Source organism: Diabrotica undecimpunctata, chromosome 2 (genome assembly GCF_040954645.1).
Source record: "Diabrotica undecimpunctata isolate CICGRU chromosome 2, icDiaUnde3, whole genome shotgun sequence".
In the NCBI taxonomy this organism is placed as follows: domain Eukaryota; kingdom Metazoa; phylum Arthropoda; class Insecta; order Coleoptera; family Chrysomelidae; genus Diabrotica; species Diabrotica undecimpunctata.
The window spans coordinates 120,115,077-120,142,897 of NC_092804.1; the positions used below are offsets into that span (position 1 = coordinate 120,115,077).

The window sequence follows — 27,821 nt, forward strand, 5'->3', positions numbered from 1 at the left end:
ATAAAGTCATAAAACGTGCTATACTGGATAGGTTAGAAGTCGATGACTAAAACTAAAAGGTCACGTGTCATGCGCCAACCAATGCGACACGCTGGTTCTCAAGACGTGGCATGAACTACGATTCTCTTTCAAGTCCGCCATATTGACATTCGACAACTTTTTTGGGAGGACAGGTGAATGTTATAGCGTTTTTCTAAAGTGTAAGGTGTTTATTTTCAAAAAGTAAGTATCATAGTATTCTACAATATTCCAATTTTATCTTAATATAATTTAGTGTAGGTCTGCTTTTGAATAAATGCAGTATTTGGTACTTTTTTATAACTCAGTGGGGTTTGGTTTAAAGTGACAACAAGTCAAAAGTCGGCTTGCATGGTTTTGGTGTAGTTAATTGCTTCATTACAGAAATAATTCAGTTAATTCTCTTCTTAAAATAACCTCTTATGTTAAGTTATAATCAAGTTCCTTGTTATTACAATAGTATGTTATACTTGTCCAAGAATATCAGATCAATATGTCATTTTTTTAGACCATGTAATAACCTTATATTTTAAATTTCGTCTTTGTTCTAAAATTAGATGCATTCCAGTACTGAATAAGACGTAAAATTACACTAATTATTTCAAAATCTGTCTTAAGATATTTTACTTTTTAGGTTTATAAAATAAGCAATCACTATGGGTAATGTGTTTGCAAACTTATTCAAAGGCCTCTTTGGCAAAAAAGAAATGAGGATATTGATGGTAGGACTTGATGCAGCTGGTAAAACCACAATTTTATATAAACTTAAATTAGGAGAAATTGTAACAACTATTCCAACAATTGGTGAGTAAACTTTTTGATGACATAGTACTCTACTGTCAATTATTATCAAAAGCTAAATCAATTAGTAATTTTGTTTGTTGAAAGATTCCTTTGTGTTCATTTCCTTTGAATTTCATGAGAATAGGGTTGTGATTATAAATTAGTACCCAATTTATTCTCATTAATCATTAATAAAAAAAATAGATGACTCATAAATAGATCATACACAGTTCAGTGGCCTTGACTGGACACCCCAGACTGGAAAATTTCACCATTTCTTATTTTTTGCAATTGGTCTTATATTTGCTACATTTGTCCAGATGGTCTTAATTACAGTGTCATTTTTGCTGTGAGAAATATTATTTGATGAAGACTTATCATATCTTAATATATGATCTAGTGGAATATTTTAATTATATTAGTTTACTACAATATATCTGTTAAGATTAGAAAAGTTTAAATTGTTCCAACATTGCTGACATCAGCACTTTCTCCCTTCAAGAATATGCTAATAGTGAAGGTTTTAAAATACATTTTATAATTTCAATGTTGCTATTGATTTTGACTTAAAAAAAATTAATGAAAAGTATGGTCACATAGTGTTCTACTTAATGTTGTTAAGATATTTCTTGTAATCCTGTCCATAAAACTGGACTGTTAACGTAGAATGAAAATGTCAAATTGATATAAAAATCCTTTCAAAAATCAGTTTTAATTTCTTGGTACACTGAAAATGGTGTTACCTTTACACATTTTCCTAAAGGATATCTGTTTTGTCTATATCTGCATGTCCTGCACTTCATCTGTGCAGAAATGGTCAATCATATTATATTCTATTTCCAGATTGGTTGTCCTCAATATTATATAGCAAAAATGAATGGCATACAATGGATCAGATACAGGAATCCCATCTACATTGTCTAAAGACAAATTTTGATTTTTGGAGTAGATGTTCTTTAGTCTTACCAAAATTAACTTGTTTGTATGTTACTTACCTGGATTTAATATTACGTCTGTACCAAGAAAATGATTATAAAAAGTATATAATATCGTTGCCTATGCTTTTATACCTATGAGGGTTCAATATATCAAAAGATTTTATAATATTCATTCTCAATAAGGATGAGACTTAGATAAAATCAGTTGTTAAGTTATTAATGATAAAAAAAAAAGAAAAAACAAGCTTTAGTGCTTTATTAACAAGCATTAAAAAAAAGAATGAGACACATCTGACTCAGCTAGGCTCCAAAGAATTTCTCCATTAATGGAGACAGCATTCAAAGATGAACAATCTTAATCATGCTTCCTTTACAGCTTCTCACTAATTAACTTAAAGCTATTATTTGGTGTACTGTTACTAATTTTAACACCAGTACCATCATTAATTCCTGTTAGAGATATGTCTTATCAAACTATTTCCCATTTTAGCTTCCTTTTGTACCAGTAAGCTACCCTACCTTATAATGATCTTTATTTATATAATTTAACTTTTACCTAATAATTTTTTTCTGTTGTACAATATTAGAGTGCCCAACAGCAAAAAGTTAAGATAGATATACTCTACAAACTTTGGGTATTGCTTCATTAGGCAGAGGCTGATACAGTTTACCTCTGTGAGTATTTTTTTTTGTTCTGGGCCGTTTTATTCTAGTTTCCAATAAACAGCAGAAAAACAACTTTTCATATTGTCTGGCTAACTTGTTTTCTGATTTTCCTGTCTGGTGGGTGAAATGTTTTGGGAAAATGCCCCAGAACCAAAAAAAATCTCGGGAGGATGTGTCAGACTCAGCCTAATGAAGTGATACTTAAAGTTTGGAGAGAGTATTATATCATAAACTACTAGATAAACATCTAACTTTTTAATAGAGATAAAATGTTTTCTTTGGAGAGTGATGTGTCCAAAAATTGGACACTCTATTAGAAGTTCAAATTAAGAGTGTCTTACTGGAATGTTAAGAAACTGATTATTAATCTCCCCGCAAATCAAAACTATTACTTTTCATAATCATTTTATCATAAAGTTGACATCATAACTTCAAATGCGCAGTCTACATATTAGATAGGTGTTTTGAAAATTTTTAAACTTTTTTCTCTCTCTGGGTTTCCTGTGTTTTTGAAAAAGTTTTGTGAAAATTATTTCTATTCTGTTTCTGATTTAGAGAGTTTGGCTGTGCAAGTTCTTGTACCAATTTCGGTAAAAATCCTTCACCTACTTTGGTCATTACTTTTCTAATCAGGAAACTTTTTAGTGAATATAATATGGGCATTGAGTGCATCCATATCAATAATTTCCATAAAAATCCTAAATGGTCATATCCTACTTGAACGATCACATGTATATTCTCTGGTCATTTTATCTCCAGTGTCAACTGACCCTTTGGTTTTATTATAATGTAAAATAATTTCAGGCTCACATTTTGCTTTTTCATTAGAGGATATTTCAGCGCTGTTAAACTGTGTTGATAAAAGAATTACTGCTTTCTTTTTTGTAGGTTTCTCAAAAATAGATAAACATTCTTCATGCACAAAATTCATAAAAAATTCAGCAGGAATGTCTTTTTTGTTAGCCCTTAGAGTTAAAGTCTAAACAAATCCAATTTTTTTTACTTACTTTACTTTTACTTTACCTAAATGGACCTTTACCTAAATTACTTTTTATATAAACTCTGAATGGATATTTTCCTCTGAATGTAGCTAAGCTCTCATCGACTGTGATATTTTCACCAGGTGAATAATTATCAACCCAATTTCTTACAAACTGATCATATTATGTATTGCGAATAGCTTGTAGTTTATTCTTTGTTTCTATTATTGTATTTGTCCTTATGGAGGGGTCATCAAATCAGTGTCTGTATATAAACTTGAATCTGTCTGGAGACATTACAGCAGTAAAAAATGGATATTGGAATAGTTCATTTTCAGCCCACATTTCTGCCAAGTGAAGTGATCTTCCGTGATTCCTCCCACTTGCTATAAGCACTGCAATGAAAGCCTGTATTTCAGTAATTGTAACATTTTTCTAACCCATTATTTGATCAGCAGGATGATTTTCACATTCCTTTTCAAGGACTGTATTTTCATCTAGAACCGTTTGTTCTTCTTCAACATTGTTGGTACTTTCTGATTCACTATCACTGAATTCGCATTCATCGTCACTATTGTCACTTCTAAAATTCTATGTAATTCCTCTTCAGTATAATATTTAAGTCGTACCATTTTCTCTGAAATACACACAATTACAATATTTGGCTGGCCGATGGTAGGAATATATGCATATGATTTCAATACACAGCATGCCATACAGTGTAACGGAGGTAAACCGAGTAATTAATTTCAATTTTAGTAGAATAATTTTTATTGTGCAGCTTTCCACTGTTGTTTTACAATATTTGGTGTTAAGTTTTGCTTGTAACATTTTCGCTCCATATAATCCAGTGAAATTTTTATTTTATTATATCCATTTAATCTGATCCAGTATTTGTTGAAAGTTTACCCGTAAGTATTTATATTCAGTTGTTTATTTTATTGAGTTGTTATTCACCTCCAGGTCTTTTGTGGTTATTCCAGTGACCATGTATTGCATTTTATCATAATTAATTTTCAAACCCTATTTTCAAAATTCTTCTTCCAGCTTTTTTATCATGTAGACCATGTCATCTTTATCTTCTGCTAAAATTATTTGAGGAACAAACAAAAGCCTGGGGATATAGTTGTCATCAATTATTACATTCAATATTTTTTGAAAATATTGGGTGATCTTGTGATGGATATTAAAATATGCTGGGTTATACACAATAAAGATTATTTTATTTATTACTTGATATATTTATTACAAATGTTATAATCCAATGTATACATTATTCTTTTAAAAGAAGCAGAAGTTTATTTATTCAAAAATTAGAGAAAGCACACAAAAGTAATCAATTTATAACAAAAATACATAATAAGATAAAAATAACAATTAAAATATAGTATGTACCTACACTTATTAAAAATATAAAGCAATAATATATAACATAAAACATGACTAAAAAACAACTACCTAACTATTAGTGCTTTTAATATGGTCCATTAATTTGCCTTTAAACATCTGTATAGATCAACAACTGTTTGAGGAAGCTTATTAAAAAGATCAAAACCCTTAAATAACAAAGAGTTTCTTGAAGCCATCCTTTTTGTTTTCACCATGTGTTAACCTCGACTAGGGTAATTGTGAATATCATAATTCCGTGTAATAAACTCACAAAAGTAAGCAGGGCCAAATTATTTTAAATTTTATAATTGAACATCATTGTAACATAAAAGACCCTTTGGTGAACTAAAACCCACTGCAATATGCTAAGCATTGTTGCTATAGGTATATATCTGCTTCCACCATGAATGACTCTCATTCCATGATTTTGTAACTTTTGCAACTGGGCAGATTGATTTAAATTGAAGAGAAAAATAACAGATGAGCAAAAATCGAAGTGAGGTTGAATAATTGGAATAAAAACTGTAATTTAACTGTTAATATCTTGAAAAAAGTAAAGTAGAAATCTTTTTTAATATGTAATTAAAATGGTCACTAAAAGACAAATTATCCAATTGAAAACCAAGATACTTAATTGTTGTGATGATTTCTATTTTCATAACAATTTAGATTCAAATGTGCTTATTCTGTGGTTGTGTGTTGTTAAACCATATTGGTAATACCCATTTTGTCATGCCTCATCATCAATTTGAGTTATGAATGAATTATTATATGTTTAAATCTTAATTATTTAGTTGGAAACATGATTTCAGTGTACTTGCTTATTATTCTGACATCACAAACTCAATAAATTGAATAGTTTCTCTGGTTGTGTATTGTTAAACCATCATTGATAATACCGATTTTGTAATGCCTCATCATCAATTTGATTTACAAATGACCATCGTATTGTCCATGTCAAGCCAGAAATATCACTCCATTTTTCACATGGTAACCACTAGTATAAAGCTGTATAAATAAGTGATTGCATTAACTTCTTAAATTATGATTTTTTTTTAAATCATAAACTAGAAATTTTCAGTCATAGTCTTTTAATTAATTGACTGTTAATGTGTATATTTCTTAGTATAAAATTTGATTGTTATTTAGGTTATATTGAATATAGTTAATGGTTTTTTGGGGGTTATATTGAATTGTTAGTTTGAATATAAAATAATAAATTCAATATATTCTTCAAAAATGCTTCCTATCTTTAACTATGCTATAGCTTCTTTAGATAGAACAAAGCTTAAAATAACAAGAAATACAATTACAGTTTTGCAATGAGATAAACAATAAAATATTTACTACATATTAAAACATATTTAACAATGGTGAACCATTTAAATTTGCTTGGTCATTACGGAGATTATCTTTAGGAGGAAACTTCAAAAATCCATAAATATAGACACAAAGGTTTTTTGTATTAATGGCTTTGATTAGGACCAATTAGATAGATTTTGTTGGATTTATGAAGTGAGTGTCATATAACTGTGTTACGACTTGATCATAATAAATTCAGTAGTTTTCATTAATAAGTTAGTTTTACTTGCACCATTTGTTATTGAACCAGTCTCATTTGGTCAAAAAGTGTTTAAATATAAACAAATTGATGAGGTCCTCAAGAGTTTCACAGCAAACTCTTTTGTAACTCGACTTAATTTGATAGCTACTATGGACTGTCCAAGTTCCAGTAAATAATTAGCAGAAGAACCATACAAAAAGAAAATCTACTTCACTTTACTTATTAAACATACTTTTTTTATTTCTGCTTAGTAATTTTTCAATTTAAGTTTACAGTTTATGTGTTAATAAAGTAAATAAAAAATTTTAATATTTTCTGAAAAAAAATAATACAATTGGAATCTATCAGAAGACTTATTTGACAATCAGTTAAATTATTGTATCATTTATTAATTTTTATGTTGTTTATTGGACACTCAAGTAATACATCATGTTCCCATTCTACAATAACGAAAGTATGCTTTTATGTAATTTTCATTTTGTGCTTATTATTTAGTACATGGTTAGCACACCTTTGATTTATTGTTCTAACAAAGTTTCTATTTGGTATTTTTTATTTGCTGTTTCCCTAATTTGTTTTTTTTTTGTTTTTGTTTTATCCTCTGTTTAGTTCCTCTCCTGTAATTTGGGCTTCTTTTGCCAGTCTATCCACTATTTCATTGCCTGTTATCTCTATGTGTCCCTTTAACCAGGAATATGATGACTTTTTTGTTGTAGAAACACTTGTATTCTCTCTAACTGAATCGCTTATTTATGAAAGGCCTTTTGTCACAAAATGTAAATTTTGGAAAACCATAAAAAACTGTTTAGTTTTATGAAAAACAATTTTATGCTTTTCTGATTTTTCGAAACATTAAGGACCTTAAAACTGAAAATAAATTGTTAGTGTTTAAATTCAAATATGGTTGTATAAATTAATCAATACATTTGTCCTCCCTGTATTCCTACGTTCCCTATAAGTACCGCCATCGGGCTCGTGGAATGCGTCCCTTTAAGAGAGAAGAGCACCAGTCGTTGAAAAGAAAGGACGCAACCCGGCACGTGAACCCATGCACGCATATTGAATTGATTTCGTTCGTTGTTTTGTAGTGCAAACCCTGGTAATTAGACCCAGCGGTAAGTTTTTACCTAGTTTTACCTAAACCTATAAATTGTTTTTGATTGTTTATTGCAACCATTTAAATTTTAATAATTATTTGCACCAATGAGGAAAAGTCCATTATTTTCTCGCCAGAGTTATCGAAGGAATAGTTCTGTTAATTAAGTACTATTAATTTGTAATAGTACATTTGTTTGTTAATACCCCACATTGGCCTATCTAGCCGGATTTGAACTCATTTATTGAAAAAATATTTTTGTTATATTTAAATTTGAATGGTTGGTTTCGTCTCGTCGTATTTTTTATCGTTTTGAGGGTTCTTATCTTAAGTTTGCGTCTCTTGTCGTGGCTCGAGAATAATTTATGACCTTTTTGTAAAGTCGACCATATGGGACTTTTTAGAAGGGAATTATCGTCGTTTTAATAAAGTATCGAATTACAAATCGGTAATTTCGGGGTTTTAGACCACATTTTGTACATTTTCGTTTGTATAATATTATTGAAACTTATTAAAAATTTAAAATGGAAAAACTTGAAGAAAAGAATAGGAAACTCAAATTTTTAAGAAAAACTGCTTTAAATGATATTCAGTTAATTTTCGATTTAGGTTTTAAGGCCCTTTCAGACGTTTCTATTCGCCCTTTATTTAAAATTAGACTAGAAGAATTAGATTCGATTCGCGAAGAGTTCTTAAAACATCACACTAATATTATTAGTAATATTCTTTCTGTACCAGACGCGGATACGAGGGTTGAAGAAAATGTTCGGGAATTATTTTTGGAACAATTTTATAAAATAAAACTATTTAGTGCGGAATTATTTGAGCCACAATTTGAAACTCCAGAACCATTTAGATCGGTAGTAGTTCCACAATCAAATATTCGCTTGCCTAAAATAGAGCTGCCTAAATTTAAGGGTGATTTTAAGGAGTTTAGTTCATTTTTAGATTTATATAATTCGGTTGTACATAATAACGCAGGCCTAGCAGACGTAGAAAAGTTTAAGTATTTGAAAGGATGTTTAGAAGGGACTCCACTTAGTTTGATTCGTAATTTGTCAATAAATAGCGATAATTATCAAATTGCTTACGATCTAATTGTTAAACGCTACACAAATGTTCGTCGTTGTGCGACCGCGCATTGGGATGCGATCTTGGGCGTACAGAAAATATCGGTAGTTAATTCGAAAAATCTGGCTAAATTAGTAGATACGTTTTTAGAAAATTTAGCCGCATTGAAAACATTAGGTCTTCCGACAGAACATTGGGATTTTATTATGTTTAATTTACTTTTGTCGAAATTAGACGCGGATTCAGTAAAGTTATTTGAGTTAGAAAATAAATCGAATAAAATCCCGTCATTTCAAAAATTGGTAGAGTTTATTGAAACTCAGTACATTGCTTACGATAATTTGAATAGTAGCGTAAGTGAATCTAAGAAAACATCGCAGGCCCCAACTTATACGAAGCCAAAGTGTAATTATAAACATTCTAATGTGTCAAGGCATAATAGTAGTTCATCCTTTGTTACAAATTCGTCGTCAATATGTTGTGCTTTATGTAAACAAAGTCATTTTCTTAACCATTGCTCGTTGTTTTTGAAAAAATCTCCAAAAGAAAGATACCAATTTTGTAAAGAATCTTCCTCGTGTTTTAGGTGTCTTAATCAGGCTAATCATTCTGTCAAGTCGTGTCCAAAGGCCTTTAAATGTAGTAAATGTAATAGTCACCTTCATAATAGTTTGTTGCACTTTGATAGAAATCGTTCCAATAGTCAGTCGTCCATAGAAGATACTAATAATTCAGGGGCATCGGGAGTCGAACAAAATTCGCCGGAAATATCACATTGTGCTGCTAGTTTTGTAGGGAAGAAAAACGAAACAAAAAAGGAAATCTTGCTCGGTACTGTTTTAGTTCACGCGATTGATAGTAAGGGGTGTAAACAGCCCTTGAGATGTCTTCTAGATTCAGGTTCAATGAGTTCGTTCATTAGTCGCAAAGCTGCCAGTAGATTAGGCTGGCCTAAAACTCCTTGTTCATTTGAAGTTAACGGACTCAATTCGATGCAAACGAAACTGAATCAAGGTCAAATAAGTTTTTCTATCCAACCTCGTCATCAGGAGTCACCGGTGTTTCACTTGGAGGCTATTATTACAGATCGGGTTTGCTCGGATTTGCCGAGCACCAAAATTGACATATCGACGTGGAATTATATTAAAAATTTAAAGTTAGCCGATCCCGAATTTAACTGTAGTCAATCTATAGATTTGTTAATTGGTTGTAGCATATTTTCGAAGGTGTTGTTAGAAGGTAAAATTGAAGGTAAAGCGGGACAACCAGATGCCCTAAATACCGTTTTTGGTTATATTTTGTTAGGACCTACTAGCACACCTAACCTTTCGTCGACTTCGCTTGTTTGTCTTTCAAATATTGAAGACCCACTAGATTCTTCGTTAACGAAATTTTGGGAACTGGAAAACGTACCGGAAAAGCCAGTTTCAGAACCAGAAGACGTTCTGTGTGAGAACATTTATCTGGAAACGCATAATCGGGACGTCTCGGGTAAATATGTTGTATCTTTGCCTTTTCGTGAATCGCCGCCTTGTTTGCAAGATAGCTATGATATTGCTTTAAATAGATTGCTATCATTAGAACGACGCTTATCTCGTCAACCAAGTTTGAAAAAAGAATATTCTTTTCATATGCAGGAGTATCTTGATTTAGGTCATATGCAGTTAGTCTCTAATGCCGAAAAGAAAAGGGGAAAGTATTATATTCCACATCATTGCGTTGTGAAACCAGATAGTGTTTCAAGTAAAATTCGAGTTGTATATAATGCGTCTCAGAAAAGTCCCAGTCGCGGTAAATCTTTAAACGACTATTTACTGGTCGGTCCTAAGCTGCAACAGAACATAGTCTCGCTGTTGTTGAATTTTAGACTTAATCGTTTTGCGCTGTGTGCGGACATTCGTCAGATGTATCGTAATATTTTAGTCGCTCCTGAACACACGGATTATCAACGCGTGTTATGGAGATTTTCTAGCGCTGAGGAAATTCAGGAATATCGTTTATTAACTGTTACTTTTGGAATAGTATCTTCGCCGTATCTCGCTTTAAGAACTCTCCAACAATTAGCATTAGACGAAGGCTCTCGTTTTCCTAACGCCGTCTCGCTTATTCGTCATGCTTCGTATATTGATGATTTTGTTTTTGGTGCTTCGACTCCCGAAGAAGCACAAACTTTAGTTGACGAATTAGTCGCTTTGTTAAAGTTAGGAGGCTTTGAATTACGGAAATGGTGTTCGAATGAATCCAAATTGTTGTCGCAATTTCCTGAATCCCATATTAATCCTCACTCCATTAATTTTGATCCAGAAGCAAATGGTCCTTCATTAAAAATCCTTGGTTTGAAGTGGATTGCACAGTCCGACGTCTTTCAATTTTCAGTCAAATTACAAGACGTCCCTTGTACCAAAAGATCGTTTTTGTCCGAATTAGCTCAAATTTATGATCCTTGTGGTTACTTAACACCTATTACCTTTTTTATTAAACATTCAATCCAACAACTTTGGGCAACCGGTCTTAAATGGGATGATCGTCCTCCTTCGGAAATAATTCGGGTATGGGAACAATATAAGAGCGAACTATCGCTTATTTCACAGTTCAAAATTCCTCGTTTTTTGAATATTTCCTCATGTCCCATCTTGGAGCTTCATGGATTTGCCGATGCTAGTGAAAAGGGATATGCTTGTGTCGTTTATATTCGTAGTATTGATACTCGTAACCTAGTTCAAGTTAATTTACTGTGTGCCAAATCGAAAGTAGCTCCTATAAAACAGATTACTATACCTCGATTAGAATTGTTAGCTGCTGTTCATTTGGTAAAACTTATGTCGTTTGTGTTAGAGTCGTGGAAGCATATAATATTTCAAAATGTGTATGCTTGGTTAGATTCTCAAATCGTATTGCACTGGATCAAAAGCTCCCACTCGAGATTCAAAACTTTCGTCGCAAATCGCATTTCGTATATCCAGTCCCATAGTCAAAATTATTCTTGGCATTATATCGAATCTCGAAATAATGCAGCCGATGCGCCTTCGCGAGGCATGCTACCGGCTGCTTTTCTATCAAAATTAGACTGGTTAACAGGTCCTTCGTTTTTGTATAATATTCTATTAATTTTTCCAGAGGTTCCTCCCTCATTGCAGGAAAAATCCTCTTTGGCAGAGATAAAGAAAGCTTTAGTGTTTGTTTCCACTCATGAGGAACATTTTTTGTCTTGTTTTTTAAAAAATAAATCGTCTTTTACCTCGATCCAAAGAATTTTGGCTTTTATGTTGCGATTCGCGCACAACTCTCGTTATAAAAGGTCGAAACGGTCAGGACCCTTGACTTTCGTAGAATTAGAAGACTCGTTGATTATCCTCGTCAGATTTACACAAGAAAAGTATTTTGAAGAACATCTTCAATCAAATTCTTTCTCAAAACCATTTCGTAAGTTGGGAGTATTTTTAGATGATAGTACTCAGTGTTTAAGAGTAGGTGGTCGTCCATCTCAGTCTTCGTTATCGTATGAAGCAAAACACCCGTTTTTGTTACCAAAAAAATCTCGCCTTACTACTCTTCTAGTTCGTCATTATCATGAGAAGTATTTACATGCTGGATTTAAGAGTACTCAGTTTTTGGTTAGTCAAAGGTTTTGGATAATGTCTTCTAAACAAGCCGTTAATTCGGTATTGTCCAAATGTATTAGATGTTGGAAACAATCTCCTAAAAACTTACAACCCCCTATGGGTAATTTGCCCAAATTTCGCCTCGGTGCCATTAAACCCTTTTCGATTTGTGGGTTAGATTATGGTGGACCGTTTTCGATAACCATGTCTCGTTACAGGGGAGTTAGAACTCAAAAGGCCTATTTGTGTCTATTTGTATGTTGCGCTACAAAGGCTTTAAATCTTGAATTAGCTAGTGATTTGACCGCGGAAGCTTTTTTGGCCGCTTTACAACGTTTTTATTAATTTTGTTTTGTTCGGCTTTTGTCAATATAACCGCGACGAAACCACCATTTTAATTTTAATTTTTTTATTGTAGTTTAAGTTTTGAATATTTGTTTAAGATTTGTATAGGAATTGTTTGTATTAATTATCGTTTTAGTTGTTTAAGTAATGATAGTATTTAAAATTCGTTTTGTTTTTTAAAGACCTTATGGCCTTTAAAGGGGGGAGAATGTTTAAATTCAAATATGGTTGTATAAATTAATCAATACATTTGTCCTCCCTGTATTCCTACGTTCCCTATAAGTACCGCCATCGGGCTCGTGGAATGCGTCCCTTTAAGAGAGAAGAGCACCAGTCGTTGAAAAGAAAGGACGCAACCCGGCACGTGAACCCATGCACGCATATTGAATTGATTTCGTTCGTTGTTTTGTAGTGCAAACCCTGGTAATTAGACCCAGCGGTAAGTTTTTACCTAGTTTTACCTAAACCTATAAATTGTTTTTGATTGTTTATTGCAACCATTTAAATTTTAATAATTATTTGCACCAATGAGGAAAAGTCCATTATTTTCTCGCCAGAGTTATCGAAGGAATAGTTCTGTTAATTAAGTACTATTAATTTGTAATAGTACATTTGTTTGTTAATACCCCACAGTTAGTGACACCTTTTAATATTAGTATTGTATTTTTTTTATTATTGGAAATAGTTGACAAAAGGCCTTTTATAAACACAAGTTTTGTTTTACAATTGTAGTCTTTTTTGATTGATGGATGAATTTACACCGTGTTTATTTATAATTATTATTACTTTATTAAACAGTTATAAGACAATAAAATCAATTAAAATTAATTGCCATTTTGTACATTTTTGCTCATTTTTTGATTGCAACCACTCGTGTGTGTTCTTGAGGGACGTACTGCAAAAGTTGCTTCAGGTCATTAATTTTCTCTTAATTAATTGGTACTTTTGCCTCATGAGTTTTTCTTGTTAATGAGGAAGGGGGAGATGGCTCAGCAATACACAGTGGGTTAGATAATAATTTGAAGGTTTTCTCAAGAAATCCAGCTATAAAATCAGATACAACAACTCCTTTTTTAACTCTTTCGCAAGTAAATTCGTGGTAGGAAGAAATAGTAAACATTTTCTTTTTTTGTTTTCCTCAATTTTTCTTATTTTGAAACAGTATTTTTCTGGTAAAATTTGGGGTACTAACTTTAAAAATCCAAAACATCTGCATTTTCCACTAAATCCACAGTAAACTTCCCCTGTTATGTAGATGAAAGTCTTATTTCTGATACATATATCTTTCAGAGTGTAGAATCTAACATTGTAACGATTATTTTGCCTACCACATAGGGTATTACTATGGGGGGTTGAAAATTGGGGACAAAAATTTATGGAGTGGAGGTAGGGCAAGCAAAATAAACCGAAACTTTGGCGAACAGCCACTCAGGGTGTATTTGAGAGCTGGGTCGTGGATAAGTGAATGGCAAGGGGGTTGGATTGGGGCAACTACAAAAACGAAACAAAAGGGGTACTTATATGAGTCTCCTGGACAAACAAAACACAAGAAGGTTCTCAAAGCTATTTAAAATGGACGCCGCCTTGAAGAATCTTCCTGCTGGATGAAAAAAAAATTTCTTCCTTCCTAAAAACACAAAAAAGGGTTAGAGAGCTAGTTAAAAGAAATAAACAAAATGGTTTAGGGAAAAATTAAATATTTATTACTGTCTCACCACAAACAGTTACAAAAGTAAACAGTACAAAAATACTATATTAATAGTTACATAAATAAATACAAAATAACAGAGAAAGACACTTACTATGTTTTATCAGTTTACAAACTCTTGAAGTTGGAGATACTACAAAACTTACAATTGTTACTGGGCAATAATTTGTTATCTTATTTCGTGTCTGAAATAGTACATTGTACGATAAAACGTAACTTAAAAGCATGGTAATCCTGTTTTGCGTGGTTTGATAATATTTCCTCTATAATTTATAATATTCTTCACCACGACATATAGCTTTCTTAATTCGATTAACCTTATATTCTTCAGGGTAACGAACACCTCTCTTTCGCTTCTTGCTATCTACTTCTATTTCAACGACACTTTTATTCTCTTGACATTATTTCAAAACATAAGTTGAATCACTTTAATAAAAACTGAAGAACACTATTTTATTTTATTATTTAACAGTTGATTACAACGTAAAACAACAAGAGGTTAATTAATCTCTGAACAGTAAACATTTGTCAACAATCAGCTGGCTGCGCAATGTTGCCAATGGTGCTTTTATTTATGAAAAGCCGCTTGTCAATGACATGAGGCCTTTCATAAATAAACAATAATTTTAAACTAAAATATCTAGTAAAGGAATAACAAGACATGAGGCTTTTCATGAGCAAACGATGTGCGAACATATGAGTTATCATTTTCTGAGTTAAACGAAAATTTGAAAAAAAGTGACATGAGGCCTTTCATAAAGGCCTCATCAATCAGTGGATATTTTTGTGTTTATCTACTATGCATCATAAAAATGTAATATGTGCTCCTTATTTAGTTTTAGGATAGCTTTACCTTGAATATCCTAAGAAGCCACAATGTGGGTTTATCTAATAGATATTTAATTTGAATACTCCTACAATATTTAATATCATATCTTGTTGCAGGATTTAATGTGGAGACTGTAGAATATAAGAACATTAGCTTTACAGTATGGGATGTAGGTGGTCAAGATAAAATTAGGCCATTGTGGAGACACTATTTCCAAAACACACAAGTAAGTTTTAGTACGTTATTTCTATTTTTTTTTTATTACTAAAATTTAATACAAAGTATAATATGGTTTTTAATGCATTCTATTTGATATCATATCAGTACAAAGAGAAGTTGTGAACAAATCCAGTAAATATAAAAATAATACAGTATATCTAAAACACATTGGTTTCTGGTCTTAACGACCAGCCATAGCCTAAAATTTCTGACAATTGCAAAATACCTTTGGTGGTGTCAGCTGCAGCAATAGATTAATGTCAGGAAAATTCCAAATCACTTTGTCATTTAAGTCCACAAAAAAATTCTAGCTGTGAACATCTGGGCATATGTAGGTGTTTCTTATTATGGTGTACTTACCCAGATCTTATTTGATGGTACACACTACATCAGCAGTAACTTCGTCAGTATGCACTACATGACTTCTGGAATGATGTTGTCTTTAAAATAATGTGATAAAGTTAATATGTTTTTTGAAGCTAATATGTGCAATTACCAAGTGTTGTTATGGTTTCAGTCAATTTATGATAAAGTGTTGAACAATACCAAACACAAATCAACTGTGAATTGTTAGATTGTTCCAATAGAGGAAGTTTTGTCCAAATTTTTATAACTAAAGAACATGTAATGTTGAAAAAAAAAATTTATTGATAAAATAACTCGAGGGCAGATTTTTATTTTCCAAAGTTGGCTATTAAATTGTTTGGTTCCTATTAACATGTAATACAGTTTGTTGGTGCCTAGAAGTGAGTAATTGAATGTGGAGGTAGTAACTGCTCATGTAAGTAATGGATGCATTAGAAACAAGTAGCCAAAGACTATACAGGAGTCTAATAAGAGGACATGTTTTACATATATATAACGATACAAGCCCTAAGAACTGTATGTTGGAACAAGCAGTTATTTTGCGAATATTATGCCAATTTACTGAAATTCTTGTATTAACTTTTTTTTTATTTATTCAAGTAAGCCAAAGAAAAACCATTGCTGATAAAAACTCAAAAAAGGAATTGTTGTATTTGGGATGAATATGGATGGGATAACATGACATTAAATTTTTTCACATCCTTCTAGGAGCCTATGTCTTAATCCAATAGACACACTGACACAAAATGTAATATCGCCTAATAAATAACCCTCAGCATATGTACTTTGCCACAACTATGTGCTAAATTACAAGATAGATGTAATAGTTTCACCCCTGAATTCTGTGAAGGCCTAGTTGATACAATCTCTAATAGAGTTCAGGCTGTTATTCAAGCTAAGGACGACATTACACCTATTAATTTTTATTTCAATCTGTTAAAATCCTCTTGTTCCAATATTTAGTTGTCAGCATTTTTTGCCTATTAAACAATTATTTAAATAGTAACCAACATAAAATATATAATTAAACTGTAAAAATAATTCCATGCATCATAAAAAATGTTGTTAATTTCATATTTACAAATTACAAAAAACTTAAATAAAAGAATTTTGGTAAATTGGTATTTTATTCGCACAATAACTGCTTCTTCCAACATATAGTTGTTAGGGCTCGTAGTCATAAAGTGAAGTAATATAATGGTCCTATAGGAAAAATAGAGGGGTAAAATATGAGCTGTGAAACGCGCATGAAAAACCAAAAACAAAAAATAATTAAGAAGAATTAATGACAGTACCAGACTGTAAGAAATATATAATGAAATTTTGATAAAGAAAGTCGTCACATATATGCAAATATAATATAATACATGTAACAAGCACAGTTGATAAAAAAAAATCGACATTATATTGACTACTTTAACCTTCAAAAATTCAGATAACAATCTATTTAAATAAATTATTTTAACTGCTAATTTTACCTTATTTTACTTCCTATCTATCACAAAATACTTATAATATATATAATAATAAACCAGGAAAGGAACTATAAATTATAGAAATTTATTGACATATAATTTTGGCTATATTATTAACCATTGAAATTAAGAAAGAATAACATTAAAAATTGGCTTACTTGTGATTAAGAAAATACATTTGTGTTTAAAATATACAATCTTTGTTTATTCTTGCAACCTGCACTTGATTCTTTAATATTATATGTATAAAATTATATGTAAAAGATAATGAAACATTGTTTTCATGAGCTTATAGGCTATTGTCTGGAATTATTTCTGATAATGTTATTATCTTTTTCTTATTATTTTGTCCATGTTTCATTCATGACTTCATCATACATTCATCAAAGGCGATTAGGCAATGGTCGGAGTTGTCTTCCTGATTGTGACTAAAAGTCAGTCATACTTCAGACAATTGGCTTACTGTGCATACTTTGCCAACTTTGTTTTGAGCTTTATGCCAACACCTAATGGATCTTTTATTTGGCCCTTTACCAGAGTTGCCTATCTCATAGTTTCCTCTATATTTTTATTAGTGGACTCAAAATAAATTCTGCTTTCTAAGTTTTTTTTTATTTATTCTCACTTGTCTGTGTGTGTGTCAGTGGTTGTATTTGTATGTGTCATGTTCTGTTTATCCATTTTACCAAAATGCCATCAACCAAAGTCTTTCAACCTATTTATTTTTATTTATATGTATATAATTAATATCAATTAGAATGAACAAAAAAAAACACAATTGTGAATAATAAAATCCACTAGTTAGGTTAATATTGTTCCTGGCTATTAGCAGCATCAAACTGTCCATAGAGTGTTTTTGTATGGTTACTGTTTGTGTGATCTAAATTTTGTAAACATTTTGTATCTATGCATAATCAGGATTTTTTTTTATAAAGGAGTTCATAGAGTGGTTGTGGGTTGAGTTATGAACATAATGCTTCTTGGTTGTTATCCAAAGGCTTGATGCTTCTGCTACTTTTATATTGTATAGAGTAGGATGTTTGCAGTTCGAAATTGTTAAGGGACTCTATTCCACAAGAGGTCTACAAATAGTCTGTTAAATGTGTGTAACTCTCTCTCTACCCTGATTCCTCCATTTTTGTAAGTTATTCTCTAAGAAGTTCTAAAAGCTCTAGGAATTATTTTTTTCTTTGTACTCCAGATATGCAGAGTGAAGTTTAATTTAGTCTCTAGTTTAATGCTCAAATATTTTACAGATGTTGAAGGCTTTATAATATTGTTGCATATTTTGATAGTTTGAGAATCTTCCTGTATTGTATAGTTGAAAGTAAGCAATTTAGATTTTGAAGGAATTATTGTCAATTACCAGTTACTCCTCCTTGAGAGTACACTATCTATTTTTATCTGTAGATAACTCATACTATAGACTGGAATATTTTTTTAACATATTACTGCAATGTCATCTGTAAAATGGAGTATATTACCATCAGTGATTTGGTGTTTACATCTACTGCTGCAGTACATATTGTATAATGTAGGGGACAATGGCGATCCTTGAGGCACATCCTGATGAATAATAAATTATTGGGAGTGATCACCATTGATTTTAACAATGCCCTTTTTGTCTTATAGAAACTCTTTAAATATAAGATCAGCCTTTTATTTATTCAATTTTTTACCAAGAAGATACATGTAGTATCAATAGTCTCAATAGTTTTTGCTTCTATACAGTATAGATAGTGGGGTAGAAAAATTATATGAGGAGCTCAGAGTATACAAAATAAATGGCCGGATAGAGATTACAAGCATACTAGAAGAGAAAAACTTTATGGTATAAGATTAATTTATGGATTCAATTCAATAGCTGAGAAATTTTACTTGCACCTACATCTTCTTAAATGAATATTGGTTTTATTACGGTTTCTATCTATCTATAGGTCAGAATCTATTCATATGCTGAATATAGGCCTCTCCTAGTTCTCTCTGTCCTGTGTTTGCCTCTTTCACATTGGACCTGTCACTTTGATCTTGCAGTTTATAGTCTCCAACAGCCATTTTCTTATTCTATCTTGCATCCTGTTATAGTTCTTTCTGCAGTACCAATTTCCATTTTAATTTTAAAGAGTGATAGCATCTCTGTTGTTTTGGTTTTACACCTTATATGGGATATCAAATTTATATTTGAGCTGTCCACGTGCTACAACCCAAATAAGAAAGTTTTATTTAAATATCAAAATATAAATTTAAACGATACTAATGTTTTATTGCAATTTTGAAATGGAATTAAGAGATAAAGCACATTCTGTGACGAAAATAATAAAAATGAATCATTGTAAAACTGATTCATTTGATAATTATTTCAGTTTAATGAATATACAGATTTATCTTTGTTACGAAATTTTTCCTTTCCTGCATCCTCCAACATCTTGGCTATATCTTTAAAAAATTAATCTTACATGCATCAGTGTCAAAGACAATTGAGTTGCTAGAATAGTCCATAGCAAATTAACAATTTAATTAAGTGGAGAGTTACAGAAGAATTGATAGTAAGGGTCAACTCTAAGAACCTCACTAAAAATATAATTATATATCACTATCACTTGACAACTAAGATTGTAATTTTAATATGCTCTATCAATTACTGGTTTTTAGATTATAAGTGGTAATATATTAGTAACACAACTGAAATGTTTATACATTTTCTAATGTAGGGATCTAAAAATAGACCGGGATTGATGGCCATTGAAATGTAAATGTTTTAGCTCAAGTTCACAGTTGTTCTGTGTATTGGATTAAATTGAAATTAAATTTATTTAAATAATAAAAGAATATGTTCCAATAAATTCATTACAAAATTTTTTGTTTACCTATCCACATTTTTATATGTATGGTGTTTTATATTTAGATACAGATTTAGCTGTTAGTACATTATGATACTTAAAATTAATATATCAAAAATAATTCATTTATTTTAAAAGCTAAGAAATCAACGTGGATTAAGATAATAATTTTTGAAACAGGGGAAAAGACTATACTATAAAAGGTAGAGCAAGAGAGCAATTTTATGCCAGAAGTATCTTTCCGTATGTTTAAATGGTTACTTATATTTGATTAATATATGCAGAAAATTCATGAATACCTTTCATATTTAGTTCAATAAATTTACCACATTTCTTGATTAGTGTTATTCTTATCCGGGTAGGCATAATCTAGTGGAATATTTTTAAATGGTTTTGTGAGGTTTCTTAGCCTTTAACCTTTACTTTTATTCCATTAATATTTTTCATTTTCTTGATTCTTTCACATGCATGATAAAACACAGATTCTTTGACTGCCAACGCTTATTTATCCCTTCCAAGGACTTAGACTAAGCAATTGTTTTTTTATTGTATGATTTACTTCTTAACGCGGCGCTTGAATTTAAAAGTATATTTATGTATGTTGTGGACTGCTCCCCCTGTGATGATGTGATAAGAGATGATGCGGTGCCATATCCGTAGAGAATCCTGCTCTGGATATTACTATACTGTCTCTGATGAATCGGGCTCTCAACTAATACACTATCCCTAATGTGACTATCGAGCTTTTTTTTTAAATCTTCAGTATAGAAGCCATCAGATGTATCAGCCTGAAAGACTTATCTTTTTCCTGTTAGGTTTGGGTATAAAAGTTACCCTTATATGCCGCTATTATTTTGTATGACGGTAATTTTCCTTCTGTAACAGTATTGGATACATCCTGTCTGGGCACGGTGATTTATATAGCTCATATGAGTCTATTGTCCATTTAATTATGTCCTGATCTACCACACGCAAGTTTTCCCTTGGACCATAAGTTATGATCATCCGTTAAGTCGGTATAAGTTTTGTTGACTCCCGTAAAGTGCATGCTGAAAAGTTATTTTAAGATATCTTTACCATTCTGAGTGTATTCACCGGACTCCTTTTAGAGTGCGGATGTACTTATCCGAGGGTACTTATTATATTCATTCAGAGCTTTGCAATAATCAATCCAATTCAAGGCACTTTCTTATTGAAATTCCTCACGATCTCCAGACAATTGTCTTCAACCGCCGATATGACAAGCTCTTAAAATTATTTGGCGGCAATGTCTAGGAGCAATGTGTGCGTTATCATCCCTTTAACCCTGCCTAAACAATATTCTGTTACTGCTTGATATGCTTCCCAGTCTATTTAACTAGGTTTACGATAATTTTCATGTTTAATGTTTTTTTAACAGTTCTTGCCATGTGAAAGCTGTGGCCGCTGTTATACGACGAATTATCTAATTTTGTTGTGAGGTTACGAAAGTTAAATTGTTTCCTACGTTTAGTATGTTTAAATCATATTCCATAAAGAACTGTAGAAATGAAAATTTAAAATTTTAAAATGAAATAGAAATTTCATTGGTGTTTACCTTTCTAGTCCGTAGTCCTTTCTATTAAGTCCGTAATACACCTTTAGTCGAGCAGTCCTCAATGCTTTATCGAAGATACCTCGTCGATTGTGTAGTAGGATAAGATTTGTACATCTTCCCCGATCTTCCGATTTTTCAACAACCGTCTCCAAACGTAAGGTCTTAATTTTGTTTCCTTATTCGGGTTCTGATAATCGCTTCATCGGTCTCTTTCTCTAGAGAAATGGAGTACCTAAGCATATTATTGGGATCAACTACAGTTAAGTCCCACAGTGCTCCCTCCTATAGTCCTTCATAGCCCATAACAGTCTATTTTTTTTATATATTCGATAGTACAGTTTACACACAGGTTTCTGCGCTAAACGTCGTTTTATGGAAGTGTAGCAGTAGTTTTCCCCTGTATCATGCATCTCATAGGCAATATCAGCAGTTTGTTAACGCGTGTGGGTCTCGTGAGGCATGTATTGCCTTACATACATCTGAGCTACGTAACGCTTTTTTGAAAGATTCATTTTGCAAATATGTTCAATAATACTTTATTTATAATAACTGTGTGCCATTACTGAGAATATTTGAGCGCAAAATACTAAGGAAGATATTTGTACCAACCCAATGCAGCGATAGTTCGTGGAGAATTAAAATGAACCACGAGCTGGATGAACTAATGCAGAGCGCAGATATTGTCAGATTTGTAAAATCACAATGACTAAACTGGCTTGGTCACCTAGAAAGAATGCCAGATAATCGAGCTGTAAAAGTAGTCCAGAGATGGAAGCCCCAAGGAAACAGAACAAGAGGAAGGCCCCGTAAAAGATGGATAGACGACGTAGAGAGGGATCTTAAAACCATGAATATCAGGCAGTGGCGAAGGAAAGTATCCGACAGGGCAGAATGGAAGAACATTGTTTAGCAGGCCAAGACTCACAAAGGGTTGTAGCGTTATTAGAAGAAGAAGAAGAAGTGTGCCATTACTAACATTTTTTCATCAGTTATTATATTTACTTTCAAACTCTCTTATACGGCGAAGAAAAGTTGAGTACATTATTATTGAAAAAGTTAAACATAAACTAGTGAACACGTGTCTGGCCCATAAATAGATTAATTCAATATTAAAAAACATTTTCTTTTACGATAATATATACTAAATGATTTGAAACAGTGATATATTCCCCTTAATACTAAATATAGATTAGATTATCTAAAACTTCCTAATATGTGCCAGTGATAACACAGCTTACAAGACTAGAACAAAAAGTTATTTATTATAAGGCACAAAAAGTATAAAGCAAAATATGTATCAAGACTATTGGTAATATTTTGAAACTTTCAAAAATTTTTAACTGTACTAAACTTTTAACTTTATTAAAAAAGCTTTACTACTTTGTAAACTTTTTATTATTTTAGTTCTAGTCAGCAGCTTATTGATTGGTTGAATATTTTATTTATTAATGCGATCCTTGGCTTTATGTAAACTTTTACTTAACTGTTGTCGCATATGTTCAAGTATTTGAAATTGGAGCAGTGTTCAAACTCATCTCTGTTCAGAAACACATTTCTGCGTGGGTGTCTTTTACTGCGGTAGTTTTCAACGTCTATCTTCAGTAAGTGTGGCAGAAAGGATTTCCCCCTTTTCTCACTTTAATCTTAATTCAGAAAAGTTCCGACATCCATCCACCTTTGCCCAAATGAGGTATTGAAATAGTCTATTAAAGAACGTGCCATATGGGTTACCTCAATCTTGTCTCATCAGATTTTCCAGTGCAAGATCGAAACGTGTGGCAGAAAGGAATGATAGGATCCCATATTATTTCAATTCAGTTTAATTCGGAAAGGTTCTGACATCCGTAAACCTACTTTGAAGATTGGCCTAAATACGATAAGAGATACAAGGAAAAAAGATAACAAAAATTTATTTTCTTCCTACAAAGGATCAACATCGTCATTTCTAACTTCAGTTACATTAATGAAGTTGTGTAGCTCTCCTGTGATTGTTTTAACCAGGTTTTTGAACATTGCTTTTATTTTTACTTTACAAATAAGAGATAAAATACGATTTTAGAATGAACAAAATAACTTTATTACAAGAAAATATTTTGGTAATTTAACTAATTTGAAATAAACATTTTAAATTTGAATTATTCTCAATTTGCTGGTAATATAAGGTTTTACCTTAGTTTATAGGTGAAAATCCTTTTTCTGCTTATACCTTTCTTTTTCTTCTTCAAGTGCTATCTCTGCTAGGAAAGTTGTTTTTTGTGACAGCAATTTTGAACACTTGAAGCTACTGCTCAGAGCATTTCGATAGTTTCCAACTGTTCTAGAACCATTCTCTTATTTTTATAAACCAAGACAATCTTCTCCCTGTACAGAGTTTGCCCTGAATCTGCCCTTACATCATCAACGGCAAATATTAGTATTTAATATTCACATGTAAAGTTTTCTAGATACTATAGTTTTCTGGTTTTAATTTTTAATGCTTTTTGTTCTTTCGCCCTTTGCAGCACTTACTGGTTAGTCACTTTATCCTTCCAGAAATTTTAGCGATGCTTCGTTATGCCCACAGCTCAAATATCTCAAGCTTGTTCGTGTATTTTTTATTTATTATGCATGCCTCTACACAATACAACACTACCGAAACAGCATACCATTTATCAATCTGTATTTTAGTTCCAAATAGGGTGTTTGTTTCCTGTTGTTAAACATTTTATATACTTGTTCTGATTTCTCATATGTATTTATTTGACTTATTAATATTTACTATATAGTTGCGGTTTTGTGCTTGTTCTATTTGTTCAGTATTGAGGCATATATTCATGATTGTCATAAATTTGACTTTTTTTATTTACCGACACTCAATTTTGACATGGCTGTATCAAAACATTAAAACGAAACAAGTCCTCTCTTGCACCTAGTCCACATCTACAAATTTGTTTCTGTGTAATTTTGATTTGCAAGAATTTAAGTATCGACAACTCATCTGGATCTGTAGTCAGTCTTCATTCATTCAATTGTATGTTCCATTTTTTCTCTTGTTAATTATGATCCTGTCTCACTGTCCAAATATTCTTTACACCCATCGTCACGTTTATCGTGATATAGTTGTCCCTTCTAATTGTTTTAAACTTTTAATTTTTATTCTGTCAAACATAATCTGTCCTTTTGTCCACCAATATGTTGTGTCTATTTCATTATTTTACAAACTTAATATCTCATCTTTCCTTACTTTTAAGAATTTGGTAACAAGATTCAGTTAATGTTGTTTTAATATGTTGTTAATTGTTCTGTCATTGCTGCTCCACAATATTTCAGTAACTCGTTTGGTATCCCGTCTGTAAACGATTGTGAAGGTGGTAAATGAATTGCAAAAGCTTTGTAGCATACAGTGGTATTTAAAAATTACTTTTTTTATTTTAACCTAAGTTACCACGGGTTAGTTGAGAGGCGAAAAATTAGTAAAAATCGAGCAGAATCATGTGGTATTTTAAAATTTTTATTTGAATTAGCTAGCTTAATATTCGAGCTTCCGCTTAATAGCTTAATATTGACTTCCCACAAGGAGTAGTTAAGAAATGAAAAATTAATAGGGTGGTAATAAATTTGTAAAAACCTATCAAAACACTATGGTACTTCACAAATAATATATTTTTTTAATTCTGCTGGCTCGAATATTTAGCTAGCGGGGGAACGTTTCCAAATAAAATTGCTTTGGTGGTGGAAAATTATCAGGGTGTTGAAAGTGTAGCAAGAACTTACCAGAACACTTTTATTTCAATTATAAGTAAAACGGAAAAAATTCGCCATAAATTTTAACCTAACAGAAATATTGATTGATAGAGTGCAGTAAAATTGTAAAAATAGATTTTTCATTACCTTAAATTTTAACCTAAGAATTGTTGACTTTCCACATGAATTAGTTGATGGTGAAAAATTACTAGTGTGGTAATAAATTCGTAAAAACGTAGCAGAACACTGGTATTTCAAAAATAATTTTTATTAATTCCGCTGGCTCGAATATTAAGCTAGCAGGAACGTTTCCAAATAAGATTGGTTTAGGGGTGCAAGATTATCAGGGTGTTTAAAGTTTAGTAAACATTTAAAAAACAGTTTTTTATTTCGGTTATAGGTAAAGGAGAGTGAATTTGAAAAAACTGAGGTGGTAATAAATTCATAAAAACCTAGTAGAGCACTGTGTTATATCATAAATATTTTTTTTTGAATTCTTCTGGTTTTAACCGTAGGCCAGCAAAATCGCTCCCCTTAAGGGTGGTTTGGTGGTGAAAAATTATTGTGGTGGTAATAAATTAGTGAAAAATGGGTGAAAAAATATTACGTAGGTTAAATTGGATTCCGCTCATTTATCCCCGCTAGCTTAAGGGTCCTCTGTATATCACAAGATTGCTTCACGCGTCTCCATATTTAGAGTAACGCTAAAAGTTATTTCGGGCCCGTGTAAAACCACCATTACGAGCAATAAGAAGTATTCACTTCAAAAATGAAACTGCTTTTCAAACATACACCAAAGAACTATTCCGCTATATCAAAATTGCGAAATTGCATCATAAAGATCACAAAATCTATAATGAAATGCCAATTAATATCTAGCTGTTACTAAAACAAATGATTTATCATTATTTTTTAAATTGATTATCTGTTTGTTTCAGGGCCTAATTTTCGTAGTAGACAGTAACGACAGGGAACGTATTACTGAGGCTAAAGATGAATTAATGCGCATGTTGGCCGAAGATGAACTTAGAGATGCCGTACTTCTCATTTTCGCCAACAAACAAGATTTGCCCAATGCAATGAACGCTGCAGAAATCACCGACAAACTCGGTCTCCATTCACTACGTAACCGCAACTGGTACATTCAAGCTACCTGTGCAACTAGCGGAGATGGTCTCTATGAAGGTCTGGACTGGTTGTCCAATCAATTAAAGAACGCCAATCGCTAGAACATAGAAAAAGAGAGGAGTGCGCAAAAAAGTGTGCGAGTGCAGATGGTTTTTTTCTTGTACTCTTGTCGTGTCTACTACCTCGCGCGCGCGCGAAACGTTTCGTATACCATATGTTGCAATTTTTGTGTCCGATGGGGAAATTCGTCATGTTTCACTTTGGGGGTTATAAAATTGGCTGTTAGCGACAAGTGGTGTATGAGGTGAATGCAAAAATAGTTTTAGGCAATATATCATATGAATCTCAGCTTTCTTTAGGTTGAGAGTTGTTTTTGTAGCAAAAGAACCTTAAACATTCTTCATTGGCGATTTATTATTTTTTTAACTGCATGAAAATCCTAGTTTTAATGTTTTTATATAAAACTTTTAGATTGTACCAACTTTTAACATTCCACAAATTTCTCATAAAATTGTGATATATTTTCTAATACCTCTTTCTTATATCAATGATCTTATTTTTGCAGGCTAAAATATTTTCTTATAAAATAATTTTGTATTGATCCATAAAAATTTAATTTTGGGAATTCAATTAGACTTTAACTGACTTTTAAAATGTTAAAGGTTCTAGTCACATTATTTAGTCTAGACATGCACTTTATAGCACTTGTCGCAAAAAAGCATCTAACCCCCAAACACGTATGGTGACGTCCTATTTGCAGAAAATGCACTATAATATACGATAGTAATTATTTATTGTCCTCTTTCAGGTGAAAACAGGCTTTTTGTAACATATATTTTTTATTGTTTGTAATAGGTTAAAATGTACAGTAGACACTTATATTTAAAATAAATATTATTTTTTATCTATCAATCCTTATTGTAACATATGGTAAGGCTGTTCGTATTTAAAAAATAAAACAAGAACATGTTTTTGAAAAGTTTTGGGCACGGCTCAAGTATTTTATTGTTTAAATTTAAGATGAAGTACGAATGGGCGCGCCCGAATCCGACAAGATTTTGTATAGCCCCGTATTCGTTGTCAAACCAACGGGTCTTGCTCTGGTAGTTAATTTCGGCGTTAGAGTTCAAGAAGGAAGTAGATTTTTTTATACTTATAGTAAATATATTATGGGATATTTAAAGACTGGCCGATTGACTGACCAGACTTATGTCCCGCAGATCTTAACCGACGATGAGTATTCGAGGTTTGTTTCTGGTCAGATTCGGGCACGTCGTACTGTACATAAAATACTTTTGTTTACTTCTCAAATTTGTAACTCAGTTGTGGATACTTTGAGGCGTAATTTTATTTTGACAAACTGTGGATTTAAGGTTACATTATAAGTGATTTATTTAAAGAAATATGTTTTTGATTTATCGTGGACATTCCCTGTTTGTCAGCTGTATTATCAAATAAATTTATACTATTACTTCTAGTTTTCTAAATTACATTATCGTCACATC

At 31.8% G+C, this 27,821-nt stretch overlaps 2 protein-coding genes across 3 annotated transcripts in view; one reads left to right on the top strand and one right to left on the bottom strand.

Annotated features, from left to right (window-relative positions):
- Nucleotides 1–72: 72 nt before the first annotated feature.
- Arf1 (ADP-ribosylation factor 1) lies at nucleotides 73–27,787 on the top strand. The gene is made up of 4 exons (XM_072523395.1): nucleotides 73–222; nucleotides 653–822; nucleotides 15,106–15,215; nucleotides 26,127–27,787. The coding sequence occupies exons 2-4, from the start codon at nucleotides 675–677 to the stop codon at nucleotides 26,415–26,417; spliced, it is 549 nt and encodes a 182-aa protein (XP_072379496.1). The 5' UTR covers nucleotides 73–222; nucleotides 653–674; the 3' UTR covers nucleotides 26,418–27,787.
- Nucleotides 15,608–27,821, bottom strand: part of LOC140434827 (L-2-hydroxyglutarate dehydrogenase, mitochondrial-like) — a 34,756-nt gene continuing 22,542 nt past the window's right edge. Inside the window, exon 5 of one of the 2 annotated variants that reach the window (XM_072523393.1) lies at nucleotides 15,608–15,633. In XM_072523393.1, the coding sequence (XP_072379494.1) occupies nucleotides 15,623–15,633 (11 nt within the window). In that variant the 3' untranslated portion in view covers nucleotides 15,608–15,622. Of the gene's footprint in view, nucleotides 15,634–18,537; nucleotides 19,247–27,821 lie in introns of those variants that run through there. The other variant, XM_072523392.1, reaches the window with a different exon arrangement.